Source organism: Lithobates pipiens, unplaced genomic scaffold (genome assembly GCF_037356315.1).
Source record: "Lithobates pipiens isolate NorthernLeopardFrog02 unplaced genomic scaffold, aLitPip1_a1.2 Scaffold_18, whole genome shotgun sequence".
NCBI lineage: Eukaryota > Metazoa > Chordata > Amphibia > Anura > Ranidae > Lithobates > Lithobates pipiens.
In genome coordinates this window covers 262,303,332-262,317,048 of record NW_027507758.1, presented here as the reverse complement: position 1 = coordinate 262,317,048, position 13,717 = coordinate 262,303,332, and the positions used below count along the sequence as shown (strand labels likewise).

General features: G+C 37.1%; 1 protein-coding gene across 2 annotated transcripts in view; it reads left to right on the top strand.

Moving 5' to 3' along the window:
• Positions 1-13,263, top strand: part of TMEM200A (transmembrane protein 200A) — a 204,794-nt gene extending 191,531 nt beyond the window's left edge. For both annotated transcript variants that reach the window (XM_077486885.1, XM_077486884.1), the window contains one exon: positions 1,878-13,263. In XM_077486885.1, coding sequence (XP_077343011.1) covers positions 1,890-3,350 — 1,461 coding nt within the window. In that variant the 5' untranslated portion in view covers positions 1,878-1,889 and the 3' untranslated portion in view covers positions 3,351-13,263. The remainder of the gene's footprint in view (positions 1-1,877) is intronic.
• The last annotated feature ends 454 nt before the right edge of the window (positions 13,264-13,717 follow it).

Below are 13,717 nucleotides of genomic sequence, written 5' to 3'. Positions count from 1 at the left end.
GTAATAGCACTTTTACAATAGATTTTATTACATTATTAAGCCTATATATATTAAGCTAACATACAAAATGTGCAGCGCTAAAGGATTGTCAAAATAGTTTTAAATAGAAAGTTCATCCAAAAGAGTCCAATTAGTGTGAAATCCAAAGGGTAATACAGTGCCTTGAAATATTATTCATACCCCTTAAAATTTTCCACATTTTGTCATGTTACAACCAAAAACTTAAATGTATTTTATTGAGATTTTATGTGATAGATCGATACTAAGTGGCACATAATTGTGAAGTAGAAGGTAAATGATAAATGGTTTTCGAATTTTGTCATAAATAAATATCTAAAAAGTATGGCATGCATTTGTTTTTCAGCCCCCTTTACTCTGATACCCATTACTAAAATCTAGTGGAACCAATTGCCTTCAGAAGTCAACTAATTGGTAAATAGAGTTCACCTATGTGTAAGTTCATCTCAATATAAATACAGCTGTTCTGTGAAGCCATCATAGGTTTGTTAGAGAACCTTAGTGAACAAACAGCATCGTAAAGGCCAAGGAACATGCCAGACAGGTCAGGGATAAAGTTGTGGAGAAGTTTAAAGCAGGGTTAGGTTATAAAAAATATCCCAAGCTTTGAACATCCTATGCATCTCACGAAACACTGTTCAATCCATCATCCAAAAACAGAAATAGTATGGCGCAACTGCAAAACTACCAGGACATTGCCCTCCACCTAAACTTACAGGACGGGCAAGGAGAGCATTAATCAGAGAAGCAGCCAAGAGGCCCATGGTAACACTTGAGGAGCTGCAGGGATCCACAGCTCAGGTGGGAGAATCTGTCCACAGGACAACTATTTGTCATGCGCTCTACAAATCTAGCCTTTATGTAAATGTGGCAAGAAAAAAGCCTTTGTTGAAGGAAAGCCATAAAAAGTCCCATTTGCAGTTTGTGAGAAGCCATGTGGGGGACACAGCAAACATGTGGTGCCCAGGTCAGATGAGACCCAAATTGAACTTTTTGGCCTAAAAGCAAAACCCTATGTATGATGGAAAACTAACAATTCACATCACCCATCTCCACCGTGAAACAGGGTGGTGACAGCATCATGTTGTGTGGATGCTTTTCTTCAGCAGGGTAAGGGAAGCTGGTCAGAGTTGATGGGGAGATTGATGGAGCCAAGTACAGGCTAATCTTAGAAAAAAACATGTTAGAGTTTGCAAAAGACTTGAAAGTGGGGCAGAGGTTCACCTTCCAGCCGGACAACTACCCTAAACATACAGCCAGAGCTACAATGAAATGGTTTAGATCAAAGTATACCCATGTGTTACAATGACCCTGTCAAAGTCCAAACCTGAATCCAATTGAGAATATGTGGCAAGACTTGAAAATTGCTGTTCACAGGTGCTCTCCATCCAATCTGACAAAACTTGAGCTATTTTGAAAAGATGAATGGGCAAAAATGTCACTCTCTAGATGTGCAAAGCTAGTAAAAAAAATGCCCAAAAAGACTTGCAGCTGTAATTGCAGCGAAAGGCGGTTCTACAAAGTATTCACTCGGGCTGAATACAAATGCATGCCAAACTTTTCAGATATTTATTTGTAAAAAATTTGGAAAACCATTTATCATTTTCCTTACACTTCACAATTATGTGCCATTTTGTATTGGTCTATGCCATAAAATCCCAATAAAATACATTTATGTTTTTGGTTGTAACATGATAAAATGTGGAAAATGTCAAGGGGAATGAATACTAGATTATATCTATCATTATTAAATACATAATATAATATTTTAGCCATTCATTTTACAGGATTTTGTATGCTCTGATTTTCTGCAATGTTGGGCTGGAAAACTTGAATATTTTATTTATGTTCTCTTTCAGACTTGCGGAACTATGATAGCAACTGGAGGAGTTATAACAGGACTGGCAGCCTTAAAAAGGCAAGATTCGGCCAGATCCCAGCACCTCCTTTCCGGACCTATATCTCCACCAGCTGAGAAGAAGCCTGTAAGACGTCGTCCAAGAGCAGATGTAGTGATTGTTAGAGGGAAAATTCGACTTTACTCTCCTTCTGGATTCTTCCTGATTTTGGGGGTCTTGATTTCTGTAGCAGGAATTGCAATGGCAGTACTTGGTTACTGGCCTCAAAAAGAAACATTTTTAACACCAGAGCTTGCTTTAGAGGTTAATAAAACAGAAATACTTAGACAAACTGGGATGATGGTAAGATTTTTCGAGCAGCATCTGCATTCTGAGAGAATGAAAATGCTGGGTCCTTTCACAATGGGTATTGGAATATTTATCTTTATTTGTGCTAATGCTATACTTCATGAAAATCGTGATAAGGAGACAAAAGTTATTCATATGAGGGATATATATTCTACTGTTATAGATGTTCATAGCATGAGAATCAAAGAACAGAAGCATCTAAATGGAGCTTTCTCTGGCTTTTATGGGGAAACTGAGCTCCGTCATTCTGACAATCCTTGTGCATCCAAATTGGCCGCAAATACTATTGCATCTTTTCCTGGAAGCTACAGGAGTTGCAGCTCTATTGATATTGAAGAGAGCTTTCCCAGGGAGAGCAAAGGTTTTACTAATCTCCTGCCTCCGCTTCTTATGGAAAGATCAGGCTCAGTGTTTGGCCTTCATAGTCATTCTAACAGGAGTGGAGATGATAAAAATAGCAGCTCCAAGAAATGTGAAACTAAGTCCATAGTGTCATCTTCAATCAATGCTTTCACATTGCCCGTAATAAAACTGAATAACTGTGTTATTGATGAGCCTGATATAGATAACATTACAGAAGATTCAGAAATCAACAGTAGCAGGCTGAGGAAAGTATCAATGGATTCGCTAGCATTACCTATACCTGATGATGGAAACAGACAATATAAACCTTCCAATACACCTTTATCACGCAGCATCTCTTTTATGGAACCACTCAGAAGTGACTCTTCTTTAGCTCCTGCACCAAATAATGGTAAGCTTTTATCCCCAGGTGCTGCTCCAAAACAATTTGGATCCAACACTTCTTTGCATATTTTATCTTCGCATTCTAAATCTTTAGACTTAGACAGAGGTCCTTCTACACTTACAGTTCAAGCTGAACAAAGAAAACATCCAAGCTGGCCAAGGCTTGATCGCAGTAACAGCAAGGGGTACATGAAACTTGAGAACAAAGAAGATCCAATGGACAGGTTGATTGTACCCCAGGCCCCTCCAGCAAAAAAAGACTACACCAACAAGGAAAAACTGCTCATGATCTCAAGATCACATAATAACTTAAGTTTTGAACATGATGAGTTTTTAAGTAATAACCTTAAGAGGGGTACATCAGAAACAAGATTTTAAATTTTAGCTAAAGACTTGTAACTCCCATATAAAATATAATTTGGATGTATATATATATATATATATATATATATATATATATATATATATATTATATTATGATGCTGATGGTACTTGATTATGTACTCAGGCCTGTAGCAGGAAATTCTCAATAACATAGCATATATGATTTGTTTCCATGATAATTCCTATGTTGTGCTCACAGTTCCGTGAATGTTAAATTACCAAGAATCATTAGTGGATCATTGGTTTTCTGAGACTTACCCTAACCATTTTGGTCAAGCTTGCAAACAGACATACCTGGAGAGCCAGCCTCATCCTAGGGAAACAATAGTAATTGTTTTTAAAATCCATTTGGAATAGTTAATCTTACTACAGAAACTGGTTGGCCAGGTCACAACATGCCCACAGACACAAAAATTATTTTATCTAATTTGTATATCAAGCGGCAATCATCTCATACCTATGGATAGCTGAAGCATCTAGCATTTTAAGGAACAGTTATTTCTTATGAAATGCTATTGATGACGCTGTGAACAGTACAGCTGTAAAGAAATAATGGAAGGACATCAATTTGCCATTATATTCTGCGTTAATATTCCTAAAATGTAAGTGCCATTAAAATAACTTCTGCTCTCCTCCCACACTTCTATTGGCTCATCATTATGATGAACTGTCTTACAGGCCAATATAAAAAATGCAGAAGGCAGGAAAGGGTTCTAGAGGCCAAGCCCCTTAAAAAAAGAAAACACTTATGCAAGAATCTAAACATTCAGGCACAAGTTATCATAAATGCATAGACTTACTTATAAAATAATTAGATTTTCCCCCTGTTATACCTACTTAAGAACTTCAAAACGCCATGGGAGGAGTTAATAAAAAAGTGTCTGAGAAAAACGTTGTCTCAACTGGATCATATTTATTCAGCGTTTCCACATTTTGTGTGTGAAAAAAAGAAAGATGGAAGCTAATTTGTTGCTATAGACAATTACATCAGAACTTGTTTCAGACACTTTTTATTAATATTTCTGCGTGTATCATTAGTAGAAGTTTAGCCAGTTGATGGGGTAGTTAGTATTTAAGGGACTTCTCACTTCTAATGCTTAGCTCCTCCAGAGTCATCCTCGAGTTAAGTAAGTAAAGCTAAATAATGTTGTACTGTAGATATAAATCTGCCATAGGTAAACCTTCAGAATCATAATAAAACAATTTAGATTGTACGTAAGGTGAACTGGTTCATATTAACCTAAAAACAACTAATAAGAGTCCTTCTGAACTAATGATATTGAAATTTAAATTGAATGATTGATATGGCTTATTAAACTTTTCATCATTAGCCTTTGTACTACCTTACTACTTGGAGAGTTTATGCTGTAAAGCAGAATAAACCCATCTGCGCAGATTATCTTCTGATCAGATTGACTGATTTTAGGATATCTTTAAATATTAGCTTTGTTGGATTCAGCCTGCCCATTTTTACCTTGTCTTTTGTAAGGCTAGAAAGGACAAGAGTCCATCCTTTTCTAACAATGGAAACCAGCCTAGCAGGAGTGTTATTTGTTGTTATGGTTATGTGTAAGCAAACTTCAGGGGTTGCAATCTGATTGCTCTTAACAAAGATGTGAGTTATATCAAAATATAATGCACCAACATGATTTTAGGAGTTATTCTTAATATCACTCCCCTCTCATGCAAGCACGTTATGCTTCTGCCTATGTAACTTGGCATATTCCCTTCAGGCTAGAGTGATATTTCACAAGAAGAAACCAAAAATAAGAAGATGAGGGTTGTATTATCCTTACAATTGCCCAGCATTTATTAATTGAACCAATGCTTCATAGATGACAAAAATGTATTATTTACAAGCACGTGCAACAGCTTTATGCCCAAAGTAATTTCCACTATATTAAAGCCTAAGCTTAGTCAAAAAGTAAAAAACAAAAATTAGCACAAGGGACAATGCTTACAGTCAAAAAAAAATAATATGTCCCCTGTGCTGCTTTCTAAGGATTTAGTTGAAATGCTCTGATCCCTCCTATCCCTGCAGGTGCCGTGGGATTATTATGGTCTGAGGGACCCGACATATGCATTCGTCGAGTTCCAACTATGCCTGCCCTTTTTGCCCACCTCCTCTATTCATAGAAGCCATACTATAGCTTCCATGAATGAAAAACAATCTATGAATGGAGGACCAGCAGACAAATGAAAGGTCCACCTACATATGACATGTCCTTTAGCTTATAAGAAGACTAAAGATTTCAACTATAACCTCATCCAGCAGCACAAAACACATTGATTGTAAAATACATTAATTGTGATAAAAAAAAAAAAATACTTTCTAGCCTAAACTTAGGCTTTAAATCTGAATATTTTGTAAAAAACAATGTTTTTTTTTCAACAAAGATAGGAAATGTATTATTGTATTTGAATACATATTATTTCAGTTCCATGTGTCATTTAAGGAGCAAATGAAAACATTTGTGAACCAACCCTTGTCCTACTTATAACCCTAACCTTAAGAGTATGTATAGCTAAAAATGATTTGAAGTTTTGGATAGAGGAGCACCTCTAAAACATCCGCAGACCCCCGCTATCGTCCGCCTCCGCTATTGACCGATTCTGCAGACGGAGGAAAATCCTATTTTTCTATCCGTCTGCAGAGCGGATTGGATGAACATGGACAGACGGTCCGTGTTCATCCGATCCCCCATAGAGGAGAGCGGAGAGCTGACAGGCCGGTCCCTGCACAGTGTGCCGGGACCGCCCTGTTATCCGCCGGCTCAGCAGGGATAACGGAGCAATCCCCGCTGAGCAAGCGGATCATAACGGGGCGGATCATTACTGATCCGTCCCGTGTGAAAGGGGCCTAAGAATGTTCTTCCCAGAACAGGTGTCCTCATTGGAAGATTTTCCTTTAGCTCTTGTTGTGGGGACAACTCAAAAATTTGGGATTTCCCTCAATTTCTTTCTCAGTGACAATGGTCACCAATTCAAAAAGAGTTGTGAATCCTCTCAATGGGGACAAAGACTAAAATGAAAAATGTAAAGAGGGTCTAACCCTTCCCCAGGCTATCCAAAACAAAACAAAAATAAGTTTTGCCTAGAGATATACTTGCCCTAAGCCCCTTGTAATTGGACAAAATGGGAAATCGTTAACAAAAAATTAACAATTCTTAATGTTTTTACCACACTGTAGTTGTCGTTTTTTGAACAGTTGCCTTTAAGTATTCCTGGTTTTTGCTTCTTTACATTTTTAGTGTTACACTGTTTGCATATATTAATAATACAGGCAAAGCTTGAAATAAGCTTGCCAATTTTACAATGAAATATTACAAATTTAAAGTCTTCATTACTATCTGAGGAAAGACTCACTTTATTGCCTGAAGATTAAGCATCCTGTACGTATCATTCCTATGCTCTCTTGAATCCTTAATCCACTGCTAGAGCCCCAAGAAGTCCTGAGTAAGTATTGATGTTCTCAGAAGTCAAAGCTTTTACAGTCCCCTTACTCACAAATGATTGCTCTTGGGTCAGGTGATTGACCCCTTCATTTCTAAGTTCACTGGAGACCAGGAATGGAGGGGTGTCACATGTTTCCCCATACCTGGAAGTACTGGTGCCTAGCAGCAGATTAGGATGATAGCGGTGGTAGTCACGCCTTTGAGTTGAGGATAAAAAAAAGCATGCTTATTCTGCCTTCTATAAAGTGTTACTTTTGCTTTGTTTGGGCAAATTACAAATGGATTTTAACTATATGTAAATACAAAGAAGCATTATATGCTAAATGTTTAGGAGTATTACCCAATTCTATTTTCTATAGGTGCTACTGTCAATTTAGCTATTTTTTTGTCTTATAGCTGTTTATACATTAGAAGTGTTTATATTGATATAAAGGCATATATAATATTTTTTCTACTGACAAAAATTACATATTGTGACCAAATGAATAACATTAATAATAAACAGTCTTTAGTTTGGTTTGTGCAAGCCAAAGAAGTGTTCCAGTGAAATCCTATCCTTATTTACTTTTTTAAAAGACAATTTTACCAAAGCAGATGATGTTTATTATGTACTCTATAGTCTGTTTTATATATAGTAGACAAAGTTACTGAGTGGTGCTACATGGACAACACAGTTATTGAACAATTACAGGACACAATGTAAACCAATCAGTGGGCTACTAATGTAACTGAGCAAACACAGTAGCTGTGCTAAAATCAGGTATTTCACTCAGGAGTTCTCAGTAAACCACAACCAGAATCTAGAATCTAGAGAGCAGCTACAGTGTGGGTGGCTGGATGTGTACCTAAAGTGTTACTAAACTCACAACAGTAAAACCAGTTATACTCACTGTGGAACCTAAGGGGTTAATCCTCCACATTGTGTAAAAAGGGTATTTGATACTGCCTTCTCTGATCCTCCCCTTCTCTCACTGTCCCCAAGGCATCCCCTGATAGAACAGAGCCTTGGGGCAAAAAAATAGTATTTTTATTTTTTTTGGAGGCATGTGATCCACACAGGGCCAATCAGCACTGTCCAGACAGAGTGTCAGGGGCCATGCAGTCTCACACTACAGTCAGAGTAGAATGAAAACTCCTCCTACAAACTTTAACCAGACACTGATAGAAGTCCCAAGACTGCTATATACTGCTGATGAGAAAAAGTATTTAGTAGTTTATATTTATTAAAATAATTGAATTTCCATGTTCTGTGTACTGCGTGAGACCAGATATAGTGAATGCAGTGACTTAGGTTTAGCAACAGTTTAATAAAGCCTGGCCGTGTATACTCCTAATTCTCTCTCCACTTCTGTATTACAAGTCACATTCAGACTTTCAAGGCAGGTTTGAATCTAATTGGTGTCTGTGGAAAACTAATATTAAGCATTCTGTATGCAAGAGATAGAGGGCACCATATAAATTCTTGGATGAAAAAAGTTTTGGACAGATAAACTATGAACGCACCAAACATTCTCCTAAAGTGTGGCCTTATGAGTAGATCTCAGAAGATTTGCACATTCAAACTTTTTTACACACTCAGCACAACTAGAATGCAGAGTTGGCACAATGAGTGGATCCATGTATTTGTAAAAGTAACTTCCCCCATTCACCTAAAACTGCAGGGTTTAACTTATTTGGTGTAACAGACCTCAAATGACGCCCCTGAGATTACCAAAGGGCAACTCATAACATTCAATGAATATAATATTACAGAAAAATGTCAGAGACATTGCAACAGGAAATGCAACAAGAGAGACTCTGACATGCTACAAGAAACAGTGAGAAACTGTATGTATGCTGTAGGAGATGATCAGAGACTGTGAATTTAAGACAAGTGTTGGAGACTGGGAGCATGTTTTAGGAAGCAGTCAGACTAGAAATACATAGAGATTGGAGATACACTGGACTGCTATTATGCTAATATACTGTAGCTACTTTCCAAACCTATGCTTCCACACGTTTGCTCCCTAGTGCCCCCATAAATAAAAAAAGTATTTTCACATCTGATATTTCTCTCAACAAAATCGATTAGAAAATAACAGTGTAAAAAATATTAAAAGAAAAGGAAGGGGCAGCACAAAAAAGTAAGGTCGAAAGAGTAAAGGAAATAAACCTAACCATTTTTCTACTAGAAGTTAGTCCAAAGAATATTGTCCTTCATGAGCAAGCACCAAAACACCAACTACCCAAGGGGCTGCATAGTAATTGCTGATGGGCCACATGGTGTGGCATCAGGACCTAAAAAGTTGAAGTTTAAATAGTAAACATAAGCAACATGTGACACCATTGGTAATATAACTGACCCACTTCCATTCTTACCAGATTGGACAAGCTCCTTTTTCTTAACAATAGAAGACTATCCTCCCCCCCCCCCCCCAGAATCACACAAACCATTAGGCTTTTTGGATGGCATCTACGTAGCAAGAGAGTTAAAGCTTGTATGCTGTGTTATCCTGATTGAAGCCAGTAGGTATTTCAGCACTGAGCTAGTAATGCAAATGGAAAAGCCAACAACATGGGCTCAAACTTCAAAAACATTAACCCAGTGCTGATGAGCACTGGACAGAGGGAATGTAAAAATGTTATGTACCCTTGCTTGATGGCAATTCCTTCCTCACAGATTGGCTCCAACCTGCTTACTACTATTAAAAACAAACACTGGTTCAAAAACAGTTTTCTTCCTGTTCTACATTAGAGTGAAAAAGTAATCTGAAAATTATATCTGTCCCTCCTATACTCACTGGTTTTCTGCTTTATTTTTATTTTTTTTAAATCAGAAAAGGTTTTATTGAACTTGTAAAAATGCAACATCATCCAATGCACATGTACATAAAATAGATCTTTAACCATTAACATATACATAAGCATGTCTTTGCTACACAACAAAGTACTTCTGGCAGGTATCTTCCACTGCTCCATCCCACTACTGACACAGCACAGAATGCATGGATCATCCAAGATATATTCTCCCCCCTAGGGACATTACAGAAGCCGGGACATCACAAGTTCATTAGGGCTTAGACCTGGCGTATCTAACCAACATGCCCATATACATTCAAACCTGCCATTTTTCTGCTTTATTGATAAAAAAAATGGGAAGTCATGAAGGTTGGGCATCAAACAGCCTCTGCTGTGAATTATCTGCTATTCCTAGATATTGACAAGGTTGGTTCATTAATGTCTATTAAAGAGATTTTTCATTTAAAAAAAATTAGTCTTCTCATTGTCACACGTGGAGTAATTGAAGATTCTCATTTCACAATTTTATCTGGAATAATACGTACATTATTCAAACTTATTTAATAATGCAAAAACAATATAAAACATGAATCTCCTATTAGCCAATTGTCTTTTGTTAATATGAACAAAGTAAAGGACTCAGTGTGCTAAAATTACTATATTAAACATTACCATTGTTACTTCAGCTGCCTTAATAAAGAGTCCTATCAAATCACTGGGTGATAAGCATTACACTAAGCCTATATTTTACCCATTGCATGCAAAGTAACAAGTTAGCTTTATAGGAGGCATCATAGACAGGCTATATTAACCTTACCTACCACCCCAATATTTTGTCTGAGCGCCATAAAACTCCTGCGCAGATTTAAACCTTCTGCAATTTTAACAGATGGCAGTGGAAAGAGGTTTCCATAGTCCTGTGCAGGTTTCAAATTCAGAAAGTCCAAAGTGTCACCGAACTCAGTAGGCTCCTCCCCACTACCATGTGACAGTGTTTGGGACTGGCAATTGACCACCCAAGAATCCAGTAATGCATTATGGCAGGGAGAGAGTCATGGATTCTCTCCAATCTGGGAAGCACTGGATATTTCTCAAGTGATTACATGCTATCTATGGTAGCTCCTACAATGCCAATCAGGTATTTTCCTAATATGGAAAAGGACAGGTTCACTTTGAATCTAGAAAAAGGAAGCTGTGCTATGCAATAGCTGTTTGCATATAACTGTTTCTGAATATGCACCTAATTCGTTATTCCCGTGGAATTTTTTTCCATATACAAAAGTATGTGAAAACTATCTAATGTCCTATTCCTTTTAAAGTGGTTGTAAACCCTTACAAACCACTTTGACCTACAGGTAAGCCTAGATTAAGGCTTACCTGTAGGTCCAAGAAATATCTTCTAAACCTACACGGTTTAGGAGATATTTACTAAAAGACAGTGACAGCGGCACACAGGAGCACTATCACCGTTTGCAGCGTGCCGCTGCTAATGGCGATATGCCGTTAGTGGCGGCTCCCGTGCGCATGCGTGGGAGTGACGTCATCGCTGCATAGTAGCCAATTATGCTTTACCTTTGCCGGGAGACAAAGAGGATGTAAACCTATCAGGGTTTACTTCCTCTTTAAGTGGATGTGTTAATTGTATGCTGAAGGTTCATAAAATATTAATTGATAAACGTTGTTCCTTGCAAGGTCTTGATCCCAAGACTGACAAATCACCAAGGTAAAATTAACCCATGATAGTGATAGTTTAATCCCACCATTTGCAATAGGGTATCCCAAGTGGAAGCACAGCTCTTTGTTTGCTCAGACCCATGTCACAAACCATGGACCAAGGAGAGACCCTGCCAGGCAATGGATATAAAGGTACAGAGTTATTTAGGTATTTAACCACATGCCGACCAGCCACCGCAGTTCTACTGTGGCAGAATGGCACGGCTGGGCAAACAACATTATGTAATGTCGCTTTGCCCTGTGGCCACTAGAGGGTGTGCCCCCCCCCCCCCCCACACACACACACACACACACAGTTTCCGGTTCTCTGAGGGGAGAAGTGACAGATCGTCTGTTCATACAGAGTATGAACAGCGATCTGTTATCTTCCCTACACAGTCCCCTCCCCCTTCAGTTAGAACATTCCTTAGGACACACTTAACCTCTTCACTGCCCACTAGTGTTAACCCCTTCACTGCCAGTGAAATTTAACAGTAATCAATGCATTTTTAATCACACTGATCACTGTATTAATGTCAGTGGTCCCAAAAATGTGTCAAAATTGTCCGATGTGTCTGCCATAATGTCACAGTCCTGATAAAAAATCACAGATCGCCGCCATTACTAGTAAAATAAAATAAAAAAATAGTATAAATCTATCCCCTATTTTGTAGACGCTATAACTTTTGCGCAAACCAATCAATATACGCTTATTGCGATTTTTTTACCAAAAATATGTAGAAGAATACATATCGGCCTAAACTGAGGAAAAACTTTTTTTTATATATATATTTTTGGGGGATATTTATTGTACCAAAAAGTAAAAATATTGTTTTTTCAAAATTGTTGCTCTTTTTTTATAGCACAAAAAATAAAAATGGCAAAGGTGATCAAATACCCCCAAAAGAAAGCTTTCTTTGTGGGGAAAAAAGGACATCAATTTTGTTTGGGTGCAACGTCGCACGACCGCATAATTGTCAGTTAAAGCGACGCAGTGCCGAATCGCAAAAAGGGCTCTGGTCAGGAAGTGGGTAAAATCTTCTGGGGCTGAAGTGGTTAATATAGTAAGCAACATCAAAATCAGTCAAGCCACAGATTTATATGCACGAGACACTGTGATATTTGTTGTTAAAGTGGAAATCCAGACAAGAATGAAAACCTCCGACAGTGCTTTGGAGCAATCTATTTTTTGAAAAAACAATAGCAGTGCTGAAACCAAATTGATTTTCCTCTGAAAGCAAATGAAAAAGAATAAAAAAATATTTGGGCATTCACTACGCATAAACAATGAACAAATGAACAAATGTTAATATAACAAATGTATCATAAACATATACAAGTAAATAAATAGAAAAAAAGCATATTTAGTAATCAATTTTTGACTTGCCAAGAACTTATATATTTAATGCTGGCACTCCCAATTTAATATATACCGGGGAGCTTGAGGTGAAATATATTGGCTTTTGTCTGGCTTTTTTTTTTTTTTTATTACTACTGCATAAATGTTCACACTTTTATTATTGTTTTAAATACATGTCTGTTTTACAAAGAAATAACCTACATACAGTACTGTATATTTCACAAAGGTATAAATCTGACATATCTCCGCTATGTGGGAATATGTCCCTTTTTGTGAGTAAGTCTACAATACTATATATTCATCTATTATCTGACCCGCCATTAAGCTGACACCCTCACATCCTTTCTGGCTATAAGCTGTAAATACTGTAAATAAATAAAAAATGTACCGTATTAAAAAAAGAACAAAAACTGTTTAAAACATTTATATTTTCGCCCAGGATACTTAATACCATACACAGACACACTATACATGACCTGTAAGATTCTGAATCACCTGGTTTGGTTTGGAGTTTTATGTGATTCTCCAATAAAAATTACTTTTTCAGAGTGGTTCTCAATGTATTACTAATTTGATAATAAAGACTGCTATTACGATCACATTTTTTATAGATTTTTTTTATATAGCCTTGGAGTATACCTATGAACAAATAGTTTATTTCTTAATAAAACATTTATGGTACTGTAAATATTCTCAAAATAAAATAGTTTAATAAAAAATGTATCATTTCTATTTATATATCATTTTGGCATGTACCTAGCTAGATGGTTCCTTTTGTTAGCTTGGAAAGTATTAAAATCATTGTTGATTTAGTTTGTGTTAAAAATTGTGGATATTTCCATCAACGTCTATTTGATGGGTGTCAAACAAAGCAGGAAGTGAGCTGAAATCACCTCAGGAGGACACAGAAAGCAAAATAAACAATAATGTTAGTAGCATATATAATACCTGAAATCCAAGTTTCTTCCAGCCAATCATGTAATGTCATCGATTTTTCATCTTCTTGCTCAGCCTCAGCGATGGGTGGTCTTTATTGCTGCACAGAATGGTACTTA